Source organism: Mixophyes fleayi, chromosome 11 (genome assembly GCF_038048845.1).
Source record: "Mixophyes fleayi isolate aMixFle1 chromosome 11, aMixFle1.hap1, whole genome shotgun sequence".
Classification (NCBI taxonomy): Eukaryota; Metazoa; Chordata; class Amphibia; order Anura; family Limnodynastidae; genus Mixophyes; species Mixophyes fleayi.
The window spans coordinates 47657265-47684687 of NC_134412.1; the positions used below are offsets into that span (position 1 = coordinate 47657265).

A 27423-nucleotide genomic window follows, 5' to 3' on the forward strand; every position below is an offset into this window, starting at 1 on the left:
GATTAATATTGCTCATTTAGGGGTATGGAGTCTAACGGGTAGGTGGTGTTCGTCAGGGACCCCCGCAAGAAGGAATGGTCTTAGCTGCCCCTATCCCACAGGTCGCGGTCCCCTGGATGAGTATTGGGCAGAGTGGTAGGCGGAGCCAGACGCGGTGGAGAGATGATGGCAGCTGTCAGGAGAAAGTCCAAGTAGAAGTAGAGTCTTGAGGCAGCGATAGCTCACTATGAGCAGAGGAGGTGCAGAGCAATATCTGAGAGAATAATAGTCACCTGGAGTAACTGTAGAGGAGTTGCTAAATAGATAGCTCAGAGCAACAGCTGAAGAGACACTCGAACAGCAGCAGTTCAATAGGAGCAATGGAGATGTAGAGCTATAGCTGCCCGATGATAGTGACTCAGAGCCACGGCAAGTGAGTTGCTGGAACAGCGGCAGTTCAATAGGAGCAATGAAGATGTAGAACTATAGCTGACCCAATGATGGTGACTCTGAGCAATGGCAGGAGAGTCACTGGAACAGCGGCAGTTCAATAGGAGCAATGGAGATATAGAACTATAGCTGACCCAATGATGGTAACTCTGAGCAATGGCAGGAGAGTCACTGGAACAGCAGCAGTTCAATAGGAGCAATGGAGATGTAGAACTATAGCTGACCCGATGATGATAACTCAGAGAAATGGCAGGAGAGTCACTGGAACAGCAGCAGTCCAATAGGAGCAATGGAGATGTAGAACTATAGCTGACCTGATGGTAACTTAGTCGGCATGAACGGGAGGACTTGTGAGAAGTAGCGGCCACACTGGAGCAACTGGATGTTCGGGTAGACCGAAGGGAGCCAGGTCCTTACAGCGAGTGAATGAACTCGAAGAACAGACATCGGACAGGAGGAAGTAGGAGGTTTACATAGTGTTCCAAAATTCTGTGGCCAATGACGAATGATTCAGAAGAGAGGGGAGTTGGTATGCACATGCGCAGAGCAAGAGGCAAGATGGCAGACGTCATCCAAGGTTGTCACCAGGATACCGGAATCACCGCTTACGGGAGGAAGGTAACAACGCCAGTGCCCATCCGCGGGGCCGGTGTGTGACAGTAGACAGTATGCCATTACATACTTACCTTTCTATTCCCTACTCTTAATCACAGACCCTATTGGGTCTTCTTTGACCTGTGCGTCGGTCACATCGGCCATCTTGCATGTTTTTTTTAGTGTTAAAACAGATTCCTCAACTTGGTACAACTTAACAATTCATGCAATGATAAGCGTACATAGCAAGGACCCCTAACACAGTCACTTAACTGGGACAACGGAAATATCAATACTACATAGCATAAAATGATATCCCGCCCCTCCAGCTAGTGCCTGTTGAGTACTTTAGAACTGGGAGAACTGCATATTGATGAATACTCAGCCTTTCCGGCGAATTTCCTCTACACCTTGCACAATCACTCAATCACTTGTTATGTATGCAACGCATGTGGTTTGATCGCACATCCTACAAAAACTAAGCTATCTGTATACCATGCGATTACAATTGCGGTTGGTCACGATATTACCCTGCTTTCGTAAACAGAGTATACCTTCTTTGTATACCCTACCTCGATTATCTTTTATATCCTGTTTTCTCAACATCAACCTGCATCAACTTTATTTTGTCTTAACCTGTATTTTTCACAGTCACACAATTCACAATTCACATAAACCTTTCATTCTAAGCAGAAAAATACTTTCCACAAATGGTTGTAATAGCTTCTCAGAGGTTTTAACAATTCATTTCACTATAAAATACAACAGGACTATATATCAATACAACCGTTTAAACATGTGGCAACACAGGGACACATATGTGTTCACTAAGCAAGCAAACCACATTTAAATTGCAAAATGTCCCTAGGTTTTAACCCAGTGGTAGTCAGTTTAATGATACTGACTACCACAACATGGACGACATGAGGAATCCGAAGAACGACTTTCCCGTCCTGAAAAAATATTGACTTACAATGATCTAGATGAGTTCATGTGATGACCTGATGTGTTGCCAACTGTGAAAAATTACGTCACGCCTAAACCCGACTCCTCATAAAGTGTCGATGGACGGACCCAGCTACCATTCATCTAATGTAAGTATTATTTTAGGGGTTAGGGTTAGGGGTATTAGAGTTAGGAGTTAGGAGTTAAGAGATACAAGCCATACCCGGCTTGTAAAGATAAGGTTAACCCTACTCTAACCCTAACTCCTAACTCCTAACCCTAACGCTAACCTTAACTCCTAACCCTAATACCCCTAACCCTAACCGCTAAAATAATACTTACATTAGATGAATGGCAGCTTTAAGAGGAGTCGGGTTTTGACGTGATCTCATTTTCCACAGTTGGCAACACATCAGGTCATCACATGAACTCATGTGGATCATGGTAAGTCGTTTTTTTTTTCAGGTCGGGGTACTAGTTCTTCGGAATCCTCATGTCGTCATAGTCCATGTCAGGGTAGTCAATATTGTTAATAGGTACCACACCCTTTTAACCAGCACTCCTTGGGTTACACAAAGTGGATATTCGGTTTTGCAACACTGGATGACAAACAGGCCTAGAACTATGCGCACCTGCGTTCTTACCCGATTATGACGCATCTTCCACCCTTTGTTGAGAAACCGAAATGTTGCGAATGTTCCGGTAGCGTGATTTCTGCTCAAAGCACCTTAATTGTTATGTTCGTTATGACGCTACCAATAAACATTGTCCAATGCGATTATTGTGGTTCCAATGCACAAAGAGATTTAATTGAAAAAAAAAACGGATTTACAGCAAGCAATGCTGGAGCATAAGAGATATAACAATAAACAGGAATGTATAAACCGAATACAATACATTAAGCTAGCGCTTCCCCTGGGCCCAGGTTCAGATACAGTCATGTTGCCTGAACCATAAATACCTTTACTATAGTTTTATCAATGTATAAATAATCTCTAATACATTTTACTAATAGGATGAGGTGATCAGTGCAGAGGAGAGATGACGGTCATTAGCAAAGCACAGGGAAGTGTGAATGGAGAGGAGGTTAGAGATATAGGGGGCAGTGGAAAGGGAAATGGCCTTGTAGGTGAGGGTAAGGCGTTTAAAGAGGATTCTGTAGGGGAAATGGAGCCTGTGCAAAGCAAGGCAGAGAGGGGAGGCAGAAGAGGAGCGGTGTGACAGAAAGATAAGTCTTGTAGCCGCATTGAGAATAGAGCAAAGAGGGTGAGATGGCAGAGGGGGAGGCTGGTGAGGAGAAGGTTACAGTAATCAAGATAGAAAATTATGACTGCATGGATAATGGTTTTGGTGGCATCCTGAGAGAGGAAGGGCCGGATGCGGCTGATTATTATTATCATTATTATCCTTTATTTGTTAGGCGCCACAAGAGTTCCGCAGCGCCGTATACAGCACAAACAGTAGACTATACAGGGTGACACATACCTGAACAATAAACAAAAAATACCAAAACTTCAGAAACTCCAGGCAGGCTGATGCCATAAAGACGGAGCAGAAGAACAGGTATGAAGACAGGAGGGAAGAGGGCCCTGCTCTAAGGAGATTACATCCTAAGGGAGGGTAAACAAAACTCAGGCACAAAGGGAGCCAGTAGAAGTATGGGGAGAGAACAGGGGGCCGGGGGAGAGGGGGGAGAACGAGCCGAGGAGATGAGGGGGTTAGGTGGAAGGTTGCTAGGCTTTGAGGAACAGGTGAGTTTTGAGTGCCCGTTTGAAGGAGCACAGATTAGGAGAGAGACGGATGGAGCGAGTTAGGTCATTCCAGTGAAGAGGGATGGCACGGGAGAAGTCTTGGATTCTGGAGTGGAAAGAAGTGATGAGAGTGGATGAGAGGTGACGGTCATTGGCTGAGCGCAGTGAGCGGGCAGGAGTGTGAATGGAGAGGAGGTTAGAGATATAGGGGGGAGTAGACTGGGAGAGCACTTTATAAGTGATGGTCAGGAGTGATGAACAGGATTCTGTAGGGGACGGGGAGCCAGTGCAAGGCAAGGCAGAGAGGGGAGGCAGAGGAGGAGCGGCGAGAAAGGAAGATGAGTCTTGCGGCTGCATTGAATATAGAGCGGAGGGGGGCGAGATGGGAGAGGGGGAGGCAAGTAAGGAGGAGGTTGCAATAGTCTAGGCGGGAGATGATGAGTGCGTGGATGATAGTTTTAGTGGCCTCCTGAGAGAGGAAGGGCCGGATGCGGGCAATATTACGCAGTTGGAAGCGACAAGTTTGGGCCAGGGATTGAATGTGGGGGCAAAGGAGAGAGAGGAGTCGAGGGTGACACCCAGGCAGCGGAGTTGGGTGACAGAGGAGATGGTTGTGTTATTAACAATGATAGAGAGGTCAAGGTGTGAGGGGAGTCTAGGGGGAGGAATGTTAATTTTGAGAAAGGACATCCAGAGAGGCAGTCAGATACACGAGAGAGGAGGGTGGGAGAGAGATCGGGAGAAGAGATGTAGATTTGTATGTCGTCGGCATACAGGTGATACTGGAGACCAAAGGAGGAGATGAGAGCACCAAGGGAGGAAGTATAGAGTGAAAAGAGAAGGGGGCCAAGAACAGAGCCCTGAGGGACTCCTACAGGGAGAGGAGCGGGGGTGGAGGAAGAACCAGACGTGGATACAGAGAAAGAGCGGTTAGCAAGGTATGAGGTGAACCAGACAAGGACAGATCCAGAGAGGCCAAGAGAGAGAAGAGTTTGTAGCAGGAGGGGGTGGTCCACGGTGTCAAAGGCCGTGGAGAGGTCGAGGAGGATGGGAAGAGAGAAGTGACCCCTGGATTTAGCTAATAGGAGGTCATTAATAACTTTAGCCAGGGCTGTTTCGGTGGAGTGGAGGGGGCGGTAGCCGGATTGGAGAGAGTCAAGCAGGGAATAGTCCAAGAGTTGTCTGGTGAGGCGGGAGCAGACAATCCTCTCAAGTAATTTGGAGGCATAGGGAGAAGTGAGATAGGGCGATAATTAGCAAGAGAGGTGGGGCCGAGATTAGGTTTTTTAACGATTGGAGAGATGAGAGCGTGTTTAAATGAGTAGGGGACTGAGCCAGAGGAGAGTGATAGGTTGAAAAGGTGTGCAAGGTGAGAGCAGGCAGTGGGAGAGTGAAAGTGAAGGAGGCGAGAGGGGATGGGATCGAGAGGACAGGTGGAGGGTGGAGAGGAAAGTATAAGGGAGCAAAATTCTTCACCCGATGTAGGGCAAAAGGAGCACCAGAGTTTGTTGTTGGGGGGGCGTGAAGCGATGAGGGGGGGCGGGAGAAGGATGGGAGGAGGAGATGTTCAGTCTGATGGCCTCAATTTTGGAAGAGAAGAAGGAGGCAAAGTCTGAAGCGGAGAGGGAAGGCGGGACAGGAGGGGGGAGAGAGGAGGGAGTTTACAGTGGCAAAGAGGTGGCGGAATTGAAATATTGAGAAGAAATTAGGGACTTAAAGAAGGATATTTTAGCAAGGGAGAGGGCTGAGCAGAATGAGGGGAGGAAAAATTTGAAGTGAAGGAAGTCGGCCAGGGAGCGAGATTTCCTCCAGAGGCGTTCAGCAGTGCGAGAGCACCTTTGGAGGAAGTGGGTAAGTTTGGAGTGCCAGGGTTGGGGAATGAGTCTGCGCTGGGGGATAGGAGAGGCTGGGGCGACAGCATCCAGGGCAGTGTTGAGGGAGAGGTTATAGAGAGAGGACACCTGGTCAGGGCAGACCAGGGAGGGAAGAGGTGAAAGGAGATGGGGTCAATAGCATCAAGGTTGCGCCTAGTGAAGGTAGCTTTAGGCGAGGTGGGAGCAGGGGAGGTGGACAGAGTGAAGGAGAGGAGATGGTGGTCAGAGAGTGGGAAGGAAGAGTTGGAGAAGTCAGAGAGATCACAGAGATGAGAGAAGACAAGGTCCAGGAAGTGACCAAGACAGTGTGTGGGTGAGGCCTAGGGAGGTGGAAAGGGCGAGAAGTTTGATGGTGGCAGGGTCAGAGCAATTGTCAATAGGGATATTAAAGTCGCCAAGAATGATGGAGGGAAGGTCGGAGGAAAGGTAGTGAGGGAGCCAGGCAACAAAGTTGTCAAGGAACAGGGAGGTGGGGCCAGGGGGACGATAGATGTCAGAGACACAGTATTTTGTAATTGGAAGCAACAGGATTGGGGAAGAGACTGAATGCGGGGGGAGGGAGGACAAAACAAAGGGAGGAGTCGAGGATAACACCCAGGCAGCGGAGTTGAGAAACAGGAGAGATGGTGGTGTTTAGCAATGTTGATTTCGAGAATGTGTGAGGACATCCAGGAGGAGTTAGTGGACAGGTTGGTTGACAATACATTTGAATTGTCAACCTAATAAATACTGTCTACATTTCAATTGTTGTCCTAATAATATTGTCAACTTTATAATCCTGTCTATTCTGCAGTCCACCAATCATAATATATCAATCCTGTAGCTGTCCAACACATGAATGTATCACACCCCGGTGGGTGTCCCCAAGTACATTGCCATCTTGCACCATTTAACATTGTGCCCTTATTGTCTCATCATCTGATAAATAATGTCTACTGATGTCGATGCTCTCCGTCTATTTTCTCCAATGTTTTGCTGCTGACCTTCTCCAATTTATTGCAGCTGACCATCTTCAATGTATTGGTGCTGACCTTCTCCAATGTATCACACATGCTGCCTAATGGGTACCTATTTGGTGTATCTTCTATATGCAAAAGAAAATGTAATTTATGTAGACATCTTCAATGAGGATGATGAAGAGTGTGATGATTGGTTACCATTGAGGAAGATGACCACTCATCCAAATGCCCATGATTAATTTTTTAACATCCCTATGTAAATCTCCAGTTGAAAAACCAACAACCAAACTGTTGGCTTTTGTTGAGCCCAAACAAATTAAGCACTTAAGCCACAAAACTAGTCCCTAGTGTTTAGCTTATGTTTAGCTATGTGCATGTCCTTTTCAACATATGGGTGGGTGGACAATGCCTTCTTGCATGATTTTGACTCCTTCACTTTTCCCCAAGTATTTTATAAAGCCTTCGTTGTAGTACATTGTTGCACCAAAATTCCCTTTTTTGGGAGGCTTTTTGTAACTCATTGCAATGCCTAACTGTCTTCAGCATGTTACTAGTGCTTCCGCTACCAACTGGTAACTGATTGCTAGTTAAAGCTAATACCATAGCAGATTCAATTGTCCGCGTTACTGTAAAATGTAACGTGGCCTGTGCACTATTACTGAAGTTACTGTTCGTGGTTCCCTAAGCCGCAAGCAAAAAGACAGCGTTACTTTTTACAGTAACGCGGACAATTGAATTTGCCCCATAATTTTTTAGTATGTGGACTTCCAAATTTAATTGCATTTTCTTGTCAAGACAGCTGTTTGGCGACCAAATCTGCATCAATGTGAGTTATACATACTCAGGGCAGGTCAACTATTGCCTGAACTGTCTGATTTACATATTTTTTACACTTCACAAATTATAACATATTTTACACTTCACTAATATAACATATATGTATTATTTATACATTCCATATTTATATACATTCCATATTGATATACATGAAATATTTTATACATGACATATTTATATACTTGCAAATATATACGAGTGACAAGTCCCCTTGTTTGATTCACAAGAGCAGCATTACGACACATAGTACTTTCTATTCAGCCAGATCTACCTTACTCGTACCATGAAAAGCACTTATAGTAAAAGTGTTTCAAATCTCTACTCTTGCCTCCCGATATATACTCTATCCAATCATAAGTGCATAGTAAATAAACAGATGAAGATGCAGGCCACCTTTGTCTATTTAGTTTTATCAATGTCTAATGTATTAATTGTACCACTGTCCATCCAATGAACGCTCCCTGTTTCTATAGCATAAGTGTCTATGATGGATGCTCTGTTACATTCCAAATTTATTGTATGCTTAGTATTTGAAGTGTTTTATTATGGGTGCACTCCGCTTTAATCGATCATCATCTAAATTTATTTATATAGCCCCATCAAATTACGTTACACTTTATAATTGGGTATCTATCTACTTCTCTAAATCTCTACTAAATCACTACTAGTGTGCATAGAATTTTAATTTTTTATTATGGGTGCAGTCCAACTTCATCTATTTAGTTTTATTTATTGTATTAATTCTACCACTGTCCATCCAATGAACGCTGCCTGTTTCTGTAGCATCTGTAGTGTCTATGATAGATGCTCTGTTTTAGTTCTATCAATGAGTAAGTGCTCAATGCCAGAGAAAGACAGTCGCATAATCTCAGAGGTCTTAATTAAATCAATTGATTTAACTAGTTGATTTCTAAAAGACTTAACGGATGTTTCTTCTTTCCTGAATCACACCTTGGAAGATTAATGAAGGTACTTATGAACTCTAAAGTGTCGTTAGTGCTCTGTCTTGCTTAGGGCACTAAATGATTAGTTATAGCTCTGCTGTTAGACGTTGTTTTTTATATAGTTGGAGCACATCTAATTGATTTAAGCATGGGAGCAGAATTTGGGATTATATTGGAGATGCAGGGGAGCCCTTCAAACTTTGACTTTGGCATCCAGTAATTTTTGGTTATGCTCCCCATAAAGCAGAATTCTCCTAATTATTTCAGCACATAAGATAACTAATGAAACTATACATTGCCAGGCAATTGAGTAGCAAGAAATCTGGTGATCTGGCAGGTAATGGCTGACTGATATTGTTTCAAAATTTATACATATTATACAGTATATGTTGCTATATACATATATTGCATTTTAGTGAAATAAATCCTTATATAATTCTGTATGAGGTTAAAATCTCAACCTATGTTTTTTTTCTTTTTAGCCATATTAATAAACTGAAAATTAGATCATTGTAAATTAATAAATGTAATTAATGTGTATGCCACTTTATGTTTTTTAAAATAGCATTTAAATGTATAAGCTTTTCTGGAGTATTGATGCATAACTGCATGACACAGTGAAAAGTAGTTGAGACAAAAATTAATTAACTGTTGTAATAAGTGAGTCACAAATAGAAGGGTTCTAAAAAGACTTATTAGTTATTTGTATCTTTATTTAAAAGTCAAGTGGATTATGCTTCAATGACAAGTAGATGTATTTAAAACTGCGCATAAATGTGATATATGTCTTAAGCCACCAGACACTAAACCTAAACACTAATGGGTTTTTTTAGCATCTTATTGCCAATTAGCTAACATGAACTGGATGGAGTTAAAGAATGTGTGAGTTATAAATTACATGTCTAGAATATTGAGTAGATAGGTGAAAATTTCTCATTTTGTAAATGTTACACTGATTTTTCATTAGATGTAAGAGGTTTGAAAACAGGATGTGGTTCCCAGTCAGAGTAGATAAGAAATCCAGTGAAAACACTGTCTGTTCCACTACTGGCATAAAGACCAGGATAGTCTCCCAGCTGTACCCATACTTCATCCCCAGGTTCCAAGTGAAATGCTGCCCCACCACACAGTCCTCCTGGTTTTGCTGCATCCCCTGGCTGGAAAAAGGAGGCCTGTGAATGTCCATTCTTCATCAGCTGCAAATGCAGGTTTCCCCGGTAGACTGTACCATGGAGAGAAAAATAGTATAGTCCAGGAACAGCACAGCGGAAACGACCAGTTTCTGGGTTATAGTGTCCTTGTTCATTTGCAAGAACCTTCCCAAATGGTACTGGCTGTCCGGCCATAGGGGGACTGCGAGATTCAGAAAGCTTTGCACTGAAAGCAGAACGGGGGGAAACTGCACACTCTCCTTGATCTCCTCGCTCACCTTGCTTACCAGGGGGTCCATCTGAACCTGGTTGGCCTCGTGCACCAGACAATCCTGTTAAGAGGATATATTAGATATATTAGTATTAATGATTTTTTTTTTTCTTCATGGAAAACAAAATTGCTAGGTTCTGACCACTGCATAGCATGTTTGATGCTATATAAATAAACTATAATAGTATCAACACTTTTACTGATACATTTCAGTACATAATATGTGCCAAAATATAAGTTTTGAGCAGCACCTATCAAGTGTAGACACATACCATGGGGTAAATGTATTAACCTCCGGTTTCTTGAAGTCCCGCGAGTTCGGCGTCTTCAGCGCTTAAATTTAAAGCGGCGCTGCCTTGTAAAGGGAAACTTCCCTTTACAAGCCAGCGCCGCTTTAAATTTAAGCGCTGAAGATGCCGAACTCGCGGGACTTCAAGAAACCGGAGGTTAATACATTTACCCCCAGGTCTTTTTGAATTTTAGTCCAGTCATAGCAAAACCTCTAGAACACTGTGATTGATAGAAATGCTGGCGACATCTTCTCTGTTGTTTCTCAACAACCAACAGGTTATCACTTAGTGTGTCTTTTAGAGTTAGATTCAAATCCAGTTAAAGGGTACACTTTTGCACCTGGACAAACCATATTGCAATATCAACTGGCTGCTTGGAGTCAAGGAGAGGTCTCAGTTTCCTTATCTGAGGTCTGTGCTAGGCTTCCATTTGTGTTAAAATGGCTGCTATGCTGCATTCTGTTGAATTGGTTGCTGTTTATTGGTAAAATGGCTTATGCATCTCATATAGGCCAATTGTAGTATGTATGGTGGGTGTTACAAAAATGGGCATGTTAGAGTAGAAGGTTTAAAAATGTTATAATGTATGTCTTTTGTCTTTCATTTTACCATAGAGCTGTCATAGCTTGACTGTGGATGGCATCCACAGGAACACTTCCCTGAGAACCACTGGTATTGACCAAATGGATTGTACAACATGCTTCTTCAATATATAAAAAATACAGTGGGTTGTGGAGGCCTACATAAATGTGGAAACATTTTGAGACATATTGCATTTTGTATTGCTGAAATGCACCTATTTTTCTTATTTGCACCGCTGATTGGACTGTACAATGTTGTGCCAAAGACTGAAATACCTGTAATAAATATATGTAATTCTGATATATAAATCTGTGGGGTTTACATTGCCTTTTCCCCTATGGTCCTTTCAGACAAGGTCTACCAAGATTTATCATAAAGGGCAGATTTTTTTTTTTTTCCTAGGTTGTTTAATATCCACATTATTTCAATTTTAAAGCACTAAATGAATCACCTGTAATATAAAATTAAAAATTACATCATGTTTCGTTTGGATGCTAAATGCTGCAAATTAGATACTGAAATAGATAGCCTCTAGTCAATATTCATATAGCTACGGCTTAGTCAACCTGCCATTAAGTCAACAAGACCTCTGGCTGACAGGGCATGCCAGTGCTTATAGCTTCAAAATAGCTGGAAAGGTTGAATACATTTAAAGGAAAATCATCATCAATCTAGGTCATCACCAGAATACTGAATGATAAAAAAAAATAACCAATCTGGTCTCCTATATTTTCCTGTATTCTAGGAATGCAGAAACACAGAGGAGAACTTTATATAGAAAATATAATCATTAACCCCTTTCTATTTGTCATACTGTTGCACTGAAAATGGTTTCCATAAATCTCTATTTCACAATGAGTATTCATGTTGGAAGACTCTACTATCATTACCTGGTTCTCCAGGGTCCCCTTTGGCACCGCTCATCCCTGGTGCTCCTTCCCTTCCATCTCGTCCATCCCTTCCTGGTGTGCCCACATTGCCATGTGTACCAGGAACCCCAGGAATGCCGGGTGTCCCACAACAAGGATGTGTTATCTGATTATCTTCTACTTGGCAGGAAGATGTTGCGAAGGTGAGTACAATGAGAAAATGAGGGAGTAGCATCATTCTGCTAAAGGAATAAAATGACTGTACTGTAATCAGAAATGTAAGTGATTTCTTTTCTCACATGTTATATATACAGTAAATAAATGTGTTTGATTTTTTTTCCAATAACTTCCCATTATTCATGAATGCAGAACACTGTTCAGTTACAGCAGCTTCTATATGTATGTATTGATACAGTTAAAAGTCAACACATACTTTGCAACCAGTAACAGGCTTCATTACCAACCCAACTCAATCATCTATATAAATATTGCTATTAAATTTAATGAGAATATACTATACTTCTTCTTGCCACTGTTTACAACACATGTAGACATTTATTAATTGGGCTGTGTTTTTTTTCTGATGAACAATGTAAAATAAGAAATTACACCATATTATTTTTTTATTCATTTAAAGTACAATGCAGTTAAACAGAGACAAATATGATATCATAACTAGTCCATGCTAACGAAGCATTATACTCTTTATATCCTGCCAACTGTAAAATGGTGTAAATAAAGATTATTGCAGATTTGAAAAATCCAATGAATATGTAATGGACAGCAGAGTACCAGTGAGCACACCTAGCTCTAAGGTAAAAGGGGCTGCGATAGAAGTAGGGCACGAGTTCGTAGGGGTGTTTTGCTGGGGCCCGACCTTGGTTTTTTAAATTATGAAAGATATAGCTTGAGTTAAAGCTGCCATGGTTTTTAACTTGGTTATAATGGTAAGAATCTGCATGTATTCAGTATGCTCATGAAAAAAACTCTTGGATAAAAGCACTATATGCTTGGATCCTGGTCTGAAAGTAAAGACAACTTTTAACCATGGAAGCAATAAAGACCATCTTATCTAATGAGGATAAAGTATTGATTCTTTCTATATGCTCAAGATTCTTATGGCCAGGGTCAAGATAACTGATTAAAATATAAATGATGAATAATTGCCTGGAAGATCTTCGCTGGTGTTTTGCGCTAAAATCAATGATTTGTAATTCCAGATTCATATAATTTTTAAAGACTCTTTTCTCCTAATCGTAGTAATATATATTAGCCTATCGCAGATGAAGGCTTTGTGAGCCTCCCAGACTGTGCAAAGAGGAACATCTTCCGCAAAGATGAAGTTTTCCCGGGTGGCAATAGAAATCACGTCAGAACAGGTTTTATCAATAAAAAAAAAGATTTATTTAATTGCCATGGCAACGTTGGTAGTCTAAAATATGAAATATTGATCTGTATAGAAGTGGCAGCATGATTGGACCAGGAGATGGGGGTGAAATCAGCACCCAAAAGTTTATTAGTCAGAGATAAAGACACAAATATGTAATCTATTCTGGAATACATATTGTGAGCAATAGTGTGTGAAATCCTTTGCAGTGCTATTTTTCAAGTTTCACATATCATAAAGCATAAATTTCTTTATAAAAGCAATTAATTGTTTCGCAGGACAAGTTAAGTCACTTGTTTGAAAAGTGCTAGACGATCTATGGAGTGTTTAATCTAAAATCACATTGAAATCTCACCTCAAGCTAACATGTCCTTCTGTCTTTTGATAATGCAGCAAATAAGTAATTATAGAATTTATGTTGTGAGGTAGTAAGAGCATAAAATGAAGCAAGAGTATATTCTCTTTGATAAACAGAGCCCACACCAACAAGAAAGCAACTTATCTGTAATTGTTTTAGTTGGAATAAAAATTCCAATCCCACAGTTTTGTTATCTGCAGAAGCAAAGAAAGCTCGGCCAAACCATTTTCTCTTTAGAAATGAATGGATACCACAAAAATGAGTCTCTTGATTAAAGACAATGTCAAATTTCATACATCTCAAGAACAATTGTTCCCTTCTTAGGAATGCTTGAACTGTTAACATTCAGTGAATGTATTTTATGCCCATAGAGAATTGGTGTAAACAAGTAGGAAGAAAAATTAGTTTATAGATGGAATGATATTCTCTACGTGATTAGTTGCCCACTCCCCCCAAGGACAGAATCGTGATAGAAATAAGAAGGAGAGTATAAGGTGGGAGAGATAAAGGAAAGGCCTTAAGGGCCTAAAACTTATATGCTATTACGTTATCATAAAGATGGATGCATATCCTTATTATGAAAAAAATATACATGTGATGATGAAGGGTCATAACTGTATATATATATATATATATATATATATATATATATATTCCATAAACAAAAAACATGTCCGATTAAGGTTCCTTACACACCATCTAAATAGAAAAAAAACCTATTGAAACTCTTTGACTCAAACTCCAAAAAGCAATGAAATTACAACAATTAAGGCAGAAGCCTTAATGGACGTGTTACTTGCGCAATACAGACATGGTGCCATCACATCCTGTGGTTAGCTGCAGATTCAGCACTATCATGTAGTGAGACTGCTGTCACTCACAGAATGGTGGATCTGCTAATTCACAGATTTGTGTGTTCACTGGAATACACACATACAGTACTATTACATTTTCTTAGTTTAGCTTTATCGTAGTTTAGGGCCTGGGTGTCTTAGAAAGAGACAGTTAAGCAACTTCATAAAAAATTAGAACTACAAAATCCCTACAGAGCATTTCTCCCTCCAAGACTGTGCCTGCTTATCAAAGATACCTGCAAAACATAGCTCATCACCAAACAGTATCTACTCCCGAAAGATCATTCCTCCACCCAAAACACTTCCTGCAGCTGACAGACCCCTGCAGACCATCCTTGCACTCAACATACTACCCCCTCCTGACAGATCCCTGAAGAGCATTCCTCCCACCAACACTGTACCTGCTCCCAGGAATATCCCTCCTCCTGAAACACAATACTTGCTCCTGACATACCCCTGCAGAGCATTTCTCCCTGCAAGACTGTGCCTGCTCCTAAAAGATACCTGCAGAACTTAGCTCATCACCAAACAGTATCTGCTCCCGAAAGATCCCTGCATAGGAATGCTCTTCAACATACTACCACTCCTGACAGATCCTTGTAGAGCATTCCTCCCTCCAATATTGTGCCTAATCCTAAAAGATATCTGCAATACATTCCTCCTCACCAAATATGGTTCCTCTGGCTGATGGATTCCTGAAGAAAATCTCTCTATGCATTTGGATTACAGTATTGTGCAATTTACTAAAATAGTCTTGATGCCTTTATGTATCCTTAAAAGTTAGCTTAGGGGTTGTGATAGAATGTAATGTCAGACATTGCTTACTGAAAACTAAACTAAGTAGAGGCTTATACAACAATTTAATTTAACTCTATTGTTATTTTGTAGTTCTAATTTTTTATGAAGTTGCTTTACTGTCTCTTTCTAAGACACCCAGGCCCTAAACTACGATAAAGCTAAACTAAAAAAATGTTATAGTACTACATAGTAACATAGTAACATAGTTGATGAGGTTGAAAAAAGACACCAGTCCATCAAGTTCAACCTATTTTGGATTTCCTGCGATCCTGCACTTATATTTGAAATTAATCCAGAGTAGGCAACCGCCCATCTGTTTCAATTTTGAAAATCCCCCCAGACTCAATATTGCAATCCAATTTTACCCTATATCCACTACTATCCTTTATTTTAAATTAACGGTCGTATCCCTGGATACACCTTTCCGCTAAAAATTTGTCTAACCCTTTCTTAAACATATCTATTGAATCTGCCATCACAACCTTCCCTGGCAATGAATTCCATATCTTGACTGCCCTTACTGTAAAGAACCCCTTCCTTTGCTGGTTGTGAAATTTCCTCTCCTCTAACCTTAGGGGATGACCACGTGTCCTGTGTATGGTCCTTGGGGTAAAAAGTTCCCATGAAAGCTCTCTGTATTGACCCCTAATGTATTTGTACATAGTAATCATATCTCCCCTTAGACGCCTCTTTTCTAAAGTAAACATGCCTAAACTGGCTAACCTTTCCTCATAACTTAATGACTCCATACCCTTTATCAATTTTGTCGCCCTTCTCTGAACCCTTTCTAGTTCCAAATTATCTTTTTTATAGAGTGGTGCCCAGAACTGTACTGCATATTCAAGATAAGGTGTTACCAATGATTTATACAGTGGCAAAATTACACTGTCTTCCCTTGCATCTATGCCCCTTTTTATGCATGCCAATACTTTGTTTGCCCTTGCAGCTGCTGCTTGACATTGAGCACTATTGCTAAGTCTACTGTCTACGAGCACTCCCAAATCCTTTTCCATTATAGATTCTCCCAAATTAATTCCATTTAATTTATAGATTGCGTTCTTGTTTTTGATCCCTGAATGCATAACCTTACATTTATCTGTGTTAAACCTCATATTCCATTTAGCCGCCCAATCCTCCAGTTTATTTAAGTCCCTCTGTAGAGAAGCTACATCTTGCTCTGATTTTATTACCTTACAGAGTTTAGTGTCATCTGCAAAAATAGAAACTTTACTCTCTAAACCATCACCAAGGTCATTAATAAATATATTAAAAAGGAGTGGTCCCAGCACGGAACCTTGAGGTACTCCACTTAAGACCTTTGACCAATTAGAAAATGTTCCATTTATCACAACTCTCTGTTCCCTATTCTCTAACCAGTTTTCAATCCAAGTACAAATTTTGATTTCTAGACCCAGTTCCCTTATTTTGTAAACCAACCTCTTGTGTGGCACTGTATCAAAGGCCTTTGCAAAATCTAAGTAGACCACATTTACTGTCCTGCCCTGGTCTAAGTTCCCACTAACTTCCTCGTAGAATCTAATTAGATTAGTTTGACATGACCTATCCCTCACAAATCCATGTTGATTCCCACTAATAATTTTATTGCGTACCAAGTAATCCTGAATACTGTCCCTTAAAATACCTTCCAGTAGTTTCCCCACTATTGATGTCAGGCTTACAGGTCTATAATTCTCTGGTTGTGATCTCGTCTCCTTTTTAAACAACGGCACCACATCTGCTATTCGCCAATCCCTTGGTACTGAGCCTGATGAGATTGAATCTCTGAAAATTAAGAATTACTGTATGTGTGTATTCCAGCGAACACACAAATCTGTGAATTAGCAAACCCACCATTTTGTGAGTGACAGCAATCTCACTACATGATAGTGCTGAATCTGCAGCTAACCGCAGGATGTGATGGCATACCATGTCTGTATTGTGCAAGGAACTAGTCCATTAAGGCTTCTGCCTTAATCATCGTAAATTTCATTGCTTTTTGGAGTTTGAGTGAAAGAGTTTCAATAGTTTTTTTTATGTTTTAGATGGTGTGTAAGGAACCTTAATCTGACATGTTAAACCGTAAGGTTTTTTGTCTATGGAATTTCATAGCTTTTTGTAAAGTTAAAATATTTATAATTTTCAAATTCTATGTATCTAAATGTGAAATCACACACCCTCTGCCCACCAACAATTCTCTATCACATGCCACCCTGCCCCCTAAATTATTACATGCCCCTGCCACTGCCAACCAGGTTCTCTCACATGACACCCACTTTTCTCACATGCCATCTCCTACTCATCAGCCTTTTCCACATATGGGCCCTTGCTGACCAGCTACTTTTTTATATGCCACCACCTATCAACTAGATTTTCTCTCACATGCCACTCCCTGACCATAAGCTTCTAATATCTGCCCTGCACACCAGCTATTCTATCACATGCCACCTCATAACCAACATCTTTTCGCTGACGTTACCCCATGTCTACCAGCTTTTCCCTCACATGCCACCCAACTCACAAGCTATTCTCTCACATTCCAACCTCTGCTCAGTGACAACTTCACAATTCAAAGAGTCTTCACCGATCTCTGTACAAAATAGAGCCTTTTAGTGAAAGCTGCACCACACAAAAAATCTTTTAGTGACCCCAACACATGATAGAGAATCACATAATAAAGAGAATCTTCATCTGACTGCTGCACAATAGGTAGCGCCTTCACTTATCCATATAAAACACAAGGAGCCATCCTCTGGCCATGCAAAACACAGAGAGCCATCCTCTGACCCTACACAACACAGAGAGCCATCCTCTGACCCTGCACAACATAGAGAGCCATCCTCTGACCCTGCACAACACAGAGAGCCATCCTCTGGCTCCTGGACAATACATAGAGCCTTCCTTTGACCCCTGCACAAAACATAGAGCCTTCCTCTGACCCCTCCACATTACATAGAGCTATCCTCTGGTCCCTGCACAATACAGAGAGCCATCCTCTGGTCCCTGCACAACACAGAGAGGCATACTCTGGTCCCTGCACAACACAGAGAGCCATCCTCTGGTCCCTGCACAACACAGAGAGCCATCCTCTGACCCCTGAACAATACATAGAGCCATCCTCTGACCCCGGCACAATACATAGAGCCATCCTCTTACCCCTGCACAATACAGAGAGCCATCATCTGATCCCTGCACAATACAGAGAGCCATCATCATCTGATACTTGCACAATACAGAGAGCCATCATCTGACCCCTGCACAATACAGAGAGCCATCATCTGACCCCTGCACAATACAAAGAGCCATCCTCTGACCCCTGCACAATACATAGTCCCCCTCTGACCCCTGCACAACACAGAGAGCCATCCTCTGACCCTAGCACAATACATAAAGCCTTCTTCTGATCCCTCCACATTACATAGAGCCTTTCTCTGACCCCTGTACAATACATAGAGCCATCCTCTGACCCCTGCAGAACACAGGGAGCCATCCCTGCATGACCAAATATGAATTGAGGGTAATACTATGTGGCATAATAAGACTTTGGGGCACTACGATGTGGCATAATATGAACTGGGCACACTACGGTGTGGCATCATATGAACTTCTGCCAAAGGCAAGTCTTTCATTGTTGAATATGATGGGAGCCCAAAGAAGTTGCTGTATCGGGGCCCACAATTCCTCTTGTCAACCCTGTCAACCCTGCCTGTGAGTCAAGGGGGTAGACGTCTCCAGGTAAATAATCTAAATGTTTCCTATCTAATCAAACTGATGGATCACATCCAATTATTTCTCACCCACCTCCTCTATCCCCCTTAATTTATATACTGTGTTATTTAAAATGAATAGAAAAGACGCATATCCAATTACTGTAGTAAAACAAAAATATTTTTCTCTGACATTTTGCTGTAGATGGAAATACTTTTAATGCGGCTGTGGGTTCAACTGATCATTCAATAGTTATGTTTTTTTTAGATATATGTTAGTTTTATTTCATGTGGAATGATTCATGAAAATTCTGCCATTACTATTTAATTAAGGGAAAAGTTTACCCGTTACCTATATGTGTGTGTGTGTAAGTACTCTGTTCGTTGTTGCTATTTTGTGGGAGATTTCCCCCGCGGCCGCATCTGATGACATCAGATGCGGCCGCGTCAGCGCACAGGTGTCCGCATCACGTGACAGGGGATGCGCCCGCGTCATCGATGACGCGGCCGCATCCCTTTTCATGTGATGCGGCCGCCTGTGTGCCCCCCGGCCATCCCTCTCCCAGCCCGCGCCTGCTCATTACTACATGGATCCTGCCCTGTGCCTTTCATCAGATAACATTACTCTCTGTCATCCTGTCTCTACTGAGTCGTTCTCCATACCCCTGCATCATATCCTCATTACTACATGGATCCTGTCCTGTGCCCTTCTTCAGATAATATTACTCTCTGTCATCCAGTCTGTACTGAGCCCTTCTCCGTACGTCTGCATCATATCCTCATTACTACATGGATCCTGCCCTGTGCCTTTCATCAGATAACATTACTCTCTGTCATCCTGTCTCTACTGAGTCGTTCTCCATACCCCTGCATCATATCCTCATTACTACATGGATCCTGCCCTGTTCCTTTCATCAGATAATATTACTCTCTGTCATCCAGTCTGTACTGAGCCCTTCTCCGTACGTCTGCATCATATCCTCATTACTACATGGATCCTGCCCTGTGCCTTTCATCATTTCTTCCAGGACCCCAGTCTGCCCTTCATTAAATGCCCTGTATACCCAATTTGTACTGACCAACCACACAATATACCCTTAACTCCCTGAACCCAAGACAGCTCCATATCTAACCCACTGGATGTACTGAATATCTCACCACATTGCCCCCCATTTTATATTGTGCCCCTCATGACACCCCATTGTGTTCAGTGTCCCCCAACACAATCTCATACCTCCTGCTGGTTGGGTCTCTGCCATTACCCCCGTATACCCAGTCTCTGCCGTTCCTCCCGCTGGCTAGGTCTCTGCCATTCCTCCCGCTGGCTGGGTCTCTGCCGTTCCTCCTGCTGGCTGGGTCTCTGCTATTCCTCCTGCTGGCTGGGTCACTGCTGTTACTGTTCATGTGAATACTTATACTGCTCGTTGCCTGTGTCCAAGGTAGTGATGGATCCAGCTGCCGGTCACTGAGAGATGAACACGGTGCTGTGAGGTGTTTCTGCACACCTGGAGCCCACACTTTGGCAGCATGTGTCCAATATTGATGAAGCAGTGGCTACTGACGGTTCCACTGGTGACACTGCAGTGAAAGGGAAATATCAGCACCATGTGTGTGCAGAGGTTTCAGCACAGACCTAGTAAGTGGCTGGGAGTCAGATCAGATAATAGCAGAGCCATAACTAGATATTTTGATGCCCTCAGCATTAAAAAAATCACAGAACACTGGCACCTCCCCTCCACCTTGTTGGGAGTGATATCAGTTACATTGAAAGGGAAATGTTCAACCCCCTGAGGAGGGGTGTGTCGCTCACTAAGTATGCCTCTCTCTGTCACCGCTGCTCTCAGTGTTAGCATGTTGTTCCAGTACTGTACCCATGCTTGAATAGAGAAGACACATAAATGCTGGTGAAACCAACTATGATAGCATTATATCACTATTGGTGGTATTCTAGGTAGCATTATTTCACCAGCGATAACATACTAGCTAGCATTAGATCACTATTACAGTGCTGCAGACTGAGAGATGAGACAGTTTCCCTGGGGGAAAAATAAAATAGCAACAATAAACAATAAAATTGTGTCATTCAATCTATGTGTCTGACACTCATGTAAAAGTGCAAAATGCATATGGTCTCCAACTAACAAAATGAAAAACAAATTAAAATTCATCTGATTTAAGTTACTGGGTAACATGAACCATTCAAACAGGCCATCATCCTTTTTTATCATATTTCGTAAGACTAATATACAATAGCATGTATATAACTTCAGGACCAATATTAATAACAGTTGTCTCTAATATAATGCGGTTTAATTGGTGTATACATCACAAAAAGTGTTAAATAATGAAGGACATATGACTGCAATAGGTACATAAGACCTGTTCATGTTTGTTGTAAGTCATTGCAGGTTGCTCTACAAAGTTCAGCAGCTCATGCAGAGGGCTGTCATGTTTCTTTATGCCAATATGCAGGCATCCCCCTGTTGTGGATATTTCTGTCAAGAGGGGAATCAGAGATAATTACTGAGGGGCGTGGCCAAATAATGGAGGGGGCGTGGCCTTAACACGGAGGATGCTTAGACTATTCTGTGGAGTGAAATGATCTGTCCAGCAGGGCCATCTTTTCCATTGGGCACGATGGGCAGATGTCCGGGGGCCCCACGGGCAAGGGGACCCCATAGGCAGGGCTCCTAATTAGAATAAATAATCCTGCAAAAGAAAAAAACCTGCAAAAAAAAACCTTCAAGGGTCACTGAGCAAGTACATCTATCTATCTCTATCTCTATATATCTATATCTGTATCTCTATACATCTATATCTGTATCTCTATACATCTATATCCATATATATATATATATATATATATATATATATATATATGTAGGGGCCCCGGTGCACTGCTTTGCCCAGGGGCCCATAATGTTGTTAAGATGGCCCTGCTGTCCAGCCCTCTTAACTGACTGCAAACATCTTTGGAGTGACAACAAAACCCACAGCACACAATAATACACAAACTATTCTAAGGGGGCGGTCTCTATTCTGAGGGGGCGGGCTTAGCCAACTCAGTGATTGTTCATCCAGCAGACCAGCACCAATCTCGGCACTCTGGCTTAAACTCAGGGCAGCCAGCGCTGTGCAGGGAGAGAAAGAGAAAGTATCAGAGGGACAGTTACAACTGACAGAGCGTCCCTGAGCCACTCGTCACAGGTGGTGTCTGTTCCCAGTATGTACAAGTGCAGGGTTCCAGAGAGCAGGTCTGTTCTCACGGCTGCACTGATGGTGTCTTGGGGAGGGGATCTTCGTGAGATTAGCGATGTTACACTGCTTACCAGATCCACAAATAAAGTTGCACCAGAAATCTGGTGTGCTACTTTACCCTCAAGTGCCGTGAGTGAAGGGGTACTACTGGTGTCAGTTCAAACTCCACACTTTGGAATGTGTGAAACAGAGACTATCATACGATATGTGTAAAGCACCTCACTCATTGTGATCACTGCATGACCTACAAACCACTTTTATTGTTTCACAAACTCCATGCAATTAAAAGTTCATAGTCCATTTTCCTATACCCTATCCACTGCACTGATTGTGGCTCTGTGTGATCAGTGCAGGAGAAGCAGAGCAGTTTCAAATATCCCGACCCCAGCTCAGTGCAGTGAATAAATTAACTGATATCCTGAGGGGGCGGGAGGTTTAAACTGGCTCTGTCAAACAGCCACTGTGTTTCTGTCAGACCTGTTAAACTTTATAATGAGAGCAGTGCCAAGGCTTAAAATGTCACTGCGTGTCCCCCGCAGCCCCAAAAACCCCAGCTACCCTCCCTGTATCTGGCAAACATGGCTAGTTTCTCTCGCTGACAGAAGAAAATTTCTAAGCGAGAGGGTCAGTCAGCCATGTTTGTGCTCTCAAGTGAAGCCATTTTCAGTACACCCAGCACAAGACTCTATCTGACATGCGCAACATTATGAAATTTTCTGAAATCCCCTATATTGAAAGTGGGGCATGTTTTACCAAATTGTAAAAAAAACTGTAACTTTCTCAAACTTGTGAACCCTCAAAGGCACTCCTCAGCCCTAATAGCTTTCTAACAAAACTTACCGTGTGTCTTTAAACGCCCTGTACACCGAGTTACGCTCCCCCAAAAAACCCAGAAAAACTGCAACTTTTGAGAAACAGGAAGTGGGAAAAAAACGGCGAGATTTTGAACTTTAGATTGTTCCTAAATTGTAATTTTTTATTCTTTTTTTCTGAAATTTCACATGCGGCACCTGTGGACAGTTCTCCATTCGCACGCCAAATTTCAGTTTAATAGCTTTAATACGTTTTAAGATGCAGACCCTCAAACACCATGCCCCCCTCTCACAAATTCCCTATGGCAAAATGACGTTTTTTAGATGTAACCTTAATATAAGGGCACGGCTGTGCCCTTATAATAAATATATAAATATATATCTCTATTCACGCATGGGGTACTAGCTTACAATGTGAACCCCAATACCTAGGTTCACAGACACAATAGAAAGGAAAGATAAGACGGTATCTTTTATTGCAGAATACAATTATATAATGCAAAACAGTAGATAGTACCCTTACTCACACGGGTCACAATAGCAGGCAGTAGGTAGAATCGATACATCCTATAGTTCGCCATAGTAGCAAGGAATAGCTCAGTGTCTCAAAGCTTAGGATATCATCTCACACTGCCAACTAAACCGATGATGAATAGATCAGACTGACGGGACCTGGATTCCTACTCAGCCTTCCAGCTAAGTAGCACTCTCTCTGGATGTCTGAACTGACCTGTTCCTATGCTTATCCTATCTGTGTCCAGACAATAGGGCTCACTGAGAACATAATCATATTGCCTCCCAACCCACATATTTAATCACAATAGATACAGATAATTAACATATCACAAGTAACCACAAGTTGACACAATGTAACACCAGATTACAGACTGGTCCACATAGAAACACTTTTATGTTCATTCACAAGTACAATATTAGAGTGAGCTATACATGTAACAGGGAAACCCAACATTGCAACATAAAATCCACACCAATGAGCAATATACCACCTTTAAAGAACTTGTGGTAAGCTCAACCCTCAAGTAATGGGACATTGTCCCATTCCCAGCACCCTGGGGAACATCAAACAAGAATATAAAAGTACAAGTTCATTAGTCCATATTTTGTTAGAAACAAGGTACAGAGTAAAGTCCCTCATTCTCTCTGAGCGGAGATGGCAGGTTCACTTATAGACACACCTTAGAAGGTAAATGTGTCATAGTCTTCCAAAATCAAAGTATGTTTGACTTTAACTTATTACTGAGATAGTCAGTAATAAGTTAAAACAATACATTTAATAAAAGAAACACTGCATTGCCCGGGGCCCATAATGTTGTTAAGGTGGCCCTGCCTACCTGTAATGTCATATCAATGGGCATTTTAAACAGGTGTTACAAGCTAACTATAAAGCAGGAAGGAGCTGTGTGCAGCAGGTGATAGTCGGATGGCTGCATATCACTGTTTTACAGACTTTCCTTCTTCAAAAGCTCAAATCATATGTTGTCTTTTTAGGTCATATCCTTCACTGTGTGATATTTTTTAGCATAATTTTATATTAATGTGTCTGAATTCAAAAGGAAACTAGGGATGTGCACCGGCCACTTTTGGTGTCTCGTGTTTTGTGTTTTGGATTCGGATTTGCTTGAGGTTTTGGGTTCGGATTTGTTTCGCAAAACACCTGACGAAAGGTTTTGGTTCAGATTTAAAGTTTTCGATTCGGATTTATTTTGAAAAAAACAAAAAAAGTGTTAAAATCAAGTTTTTTAGGTTTATTTCACTCCTACGCTATTATTAACCTCAATAACATTCATTAACAATCATTTCCACTAATTCCCAGTCTATTCTGAACACCTCACACCTCACAATATTGTTTTTAGTCCAAAACGTTTCACCGAGGTAGCTTTCTGGACTGCATAGTGCAGTGGTCCCGGTACACAATTTGGTACCGGGGCCACAATATATCACCCTCAACTGGTCTCAATTCCACAAAAAAGTATCTGGACTGCGTAGTGGAGTGTACCCCACAATATAATAAAAAAACCCTCAACTGGTCTGAATTCCACCAAACAAGTATCTGGACTGCGTAGTGGAGTGGCCCCGGTACCCAATTTGATACCGGGGCCACAATATAATAAAAAAAAAACTCAACTGGTCTGAATTCCACCAAAAAAGTATCTGGACTGCGTAGTGGAGTGGTCCCCACAATACAATAAAAAGAAAACTTCACTGGTCTGAATTCCACCAAACAAGTATCTGGACTGCGTAGTGGAGTGGCCCCGGTACCCAATTTGATACCGGGCCCACAATATAATAAAAAAAACTCAACTGGTCTGAATTCCACCAAAAAAGTATCTGGACTGCGTAGTGGAGTGGTCCGCACAATATAATAAAAAAACCCTCAACTGGTCTGAATTCCACCAAAAAAGTATCTGGACTGCGTAGTGGAGTGGTCCGCACAATATAATAAAAAAACCCTCAACTGGTCTGAATTCCACCAAACAAGTTTTCTGGACTGCGTAGTGGAGTGGCCCCAGTACCCAATTTGATACCCGGGGCCACAATATAATAAAAAAAAAACCTGAACTGGTCTGAATTCAACAAAAAAGTATCTGGAATGCGTAGTGGAGTGGTCTCCACAATATAAAAAAAAAAAAACCTGAATCTGGTCTGAATTCAACCAAAAAAGTATCTGGAATGCGTAGTGGAGTGGTCCCCACAATATAATAAAAAAAAAAACCAACTGGTCTGAATTCCACCAAACAAGTATTCTGGAACTGCGTAGTGGAGTGGCCCCGGTACCCAATTTGATACCAGGGCCACAATATAAAAAAAAAAACCTCAATTGGTCTGAATTCCACCAAAAAAGTATTTGGACTGCGTAGTGGAGTGGTCCCCACAATATAATAAAAAAAAACCTCAACTGGTCTGAATTCCACCAAAAAAGTATCTGGACTGCGTAGTGGAGTGGTCCCCACAATATAATAAAAAAACCCTCAACTGGTCTGATTCCACCAAAAAAGTATCTGGACTGCGTAGTGGAGTGGTCCCCACAATATAATAAAAAATCCCTCAACTGGTCTGAATTCCACCAAACAAGTATCTGGACTGCATAGTAAGAGTGGCCCCGGTACCCAATTTGATACCGGGGGCCACAATATAATAAAAAAAAACCTCAACTGGTCTGAATTCCACCAAAAAAAAGTATCTGGACTGCGTAGTGGAGTGGTCCCCACAATATATAAAAAAAAAACTCAACTGGTTTGAATTCCACCAAAAAAGTATCTGGACTGCATAGAGGAGTGGTCCCCACAATATAATAAAAAAACCCTCAAATGGTCTGAATTCCACCAAACAAGTATCTGGACTGCGTAGTGGAGTGGCCCACGGTACCCAATTTGATCCCGGGGCCACAATATAATAAGAAAAAACCCTCAACTGGTCTGAATTCAATCAAAAAAGTATTTGGACTTCCTAGTGGAGTGGTCCCCACAATATAATAAAAAAAACCCTCAACTGGTCTGAATTCCACCAAAAAAGTATCTGGACTGCGTAGTGGAGTGGTCCCCACAATATAATAAAAAAACCCTCAACTGGTCTGAATTCCACCAAACAAGTATCTGGACTGCATAGTGGAGTGGTCCCGGTACCCAATTTGATACCGGGGCCACAATATAATAAAAAAAACCCTTCAACTGGTCTGAATTCCACCAAAAAAGTATCTGGACTGCGTAGTGGAGTGGTCCCCACAATATAATAAAAAAAACCCTCAAATGGTCTGAATTCCACCAAACAGGTATCTGGACTGCGTAGTGGAGTGGCCCCGGTACCCAATTTGATCCCGGGCCACAATATAATAAAAAAAAAACTCAACTGGTCTGAATTCCATCAAAAAAGTATTTTGGACTGCGTAGTGGAAGTGGTCCCCACAATATAATAAAAAAAACCCTCAACTGGTCTGAATTCCACCAAAAAAGTATCTGGACTGCGTAGTGGAGTGGTCCCCACAAATATAATAAAAAAACCCTCAAATGGTCTGAATTCCACCAAACAAGTATCTGGAATGCGTAGTGGAGTGGCCCCGGTACCCAATTTGATACCGGGGGCCACAATATAATAAAAAAACCCTCAACTGGTCTGAATTCCACCAAAAAAAATATTTGGACCTGCGTAGTGGAGTGGTCCCCACAATATAATAAAAAAAACCCTCAACTGGGTCTGAATTCCACCAAAAAAGTATCTGGACTGCGTAGTGGAGTGGTCCCCAATATAGAATAAAAAAAACCCTCAACTGGTCTGAATTCCACCAAAAAAGTATCTGGACTGCGTAGAGGAGTGGTCCCCACAATATAATAAAAAAAACCCTCAAATGGTCTGAATTCCACCAAACAAGTATCTGGACTGCGTAGTGGAGTGGCCCCGGTACCCAATTTGATCCCGGGGCCACAATATAATAAAAAAAAACTCAACTGGTCTGAATTCCATCAAAAAAGTATTTGGACTGCGTAGTGGAGTGGTCCCCACAATATAATAAAAAAAACCCTCAACTGGTCTGAATTCCACCAAAAAAAGTATCTGGACTGCGTAGTGGAGTGGTCCCGGTACCCAATTTGATACCGGGGCCACAATATAATAAAAAAAAAACTCAACTGGTCTGAATTCCACCAAAAAAGTATCTGGACTGCGTAGTGGAGTGGTCCCCACAATATAATAAAAAAAACCTCAACTGGTCTGAATTCCACCAAACAAGTATCTGGACTGC

At 41.7% G+C, this 27423-nt stretch overlaps 1 protein-coding gene across 4 annotated transcripts in view; it reads right to left on the minus strand.

Moving 5' to 3' along the window:
- Positions 1-9023: 9023 nt before the first annotated feature.
- The window catches only part of C1QTNF5 (C1q and TNF related 5), a 91132-nt gene continuing 72732 nt past the window's right edge, over positions 9024-27423 (minus strand). For 2 of the 4 annotated variants that reach the window (XM_075189585.1, XM_075189583.1), the window contains exons 2-3: positions 11518-11738; positions 9024-9816 (exon numbers count right to left, since the gene is read on the minus strand). In XM_075189585.1, coding sequence (XP_075045686.1) covers positions 9281-9816; positions 11518-11734 — 753 coding nt within the window. In that variant the 5' untranslated portion in view covers positions 11735-11738 and the 3' untranslated portion in view covers positions 9024-9280. Of the gene's footprint in view, positions 9817-11517; positions 11739-19831; positions 20176-27423 lie in introns of all 4 variants that reach the window. The other 2 variants (XM_075189581.1, XM_075189584.1) reach the window with 2 other exon arrangements.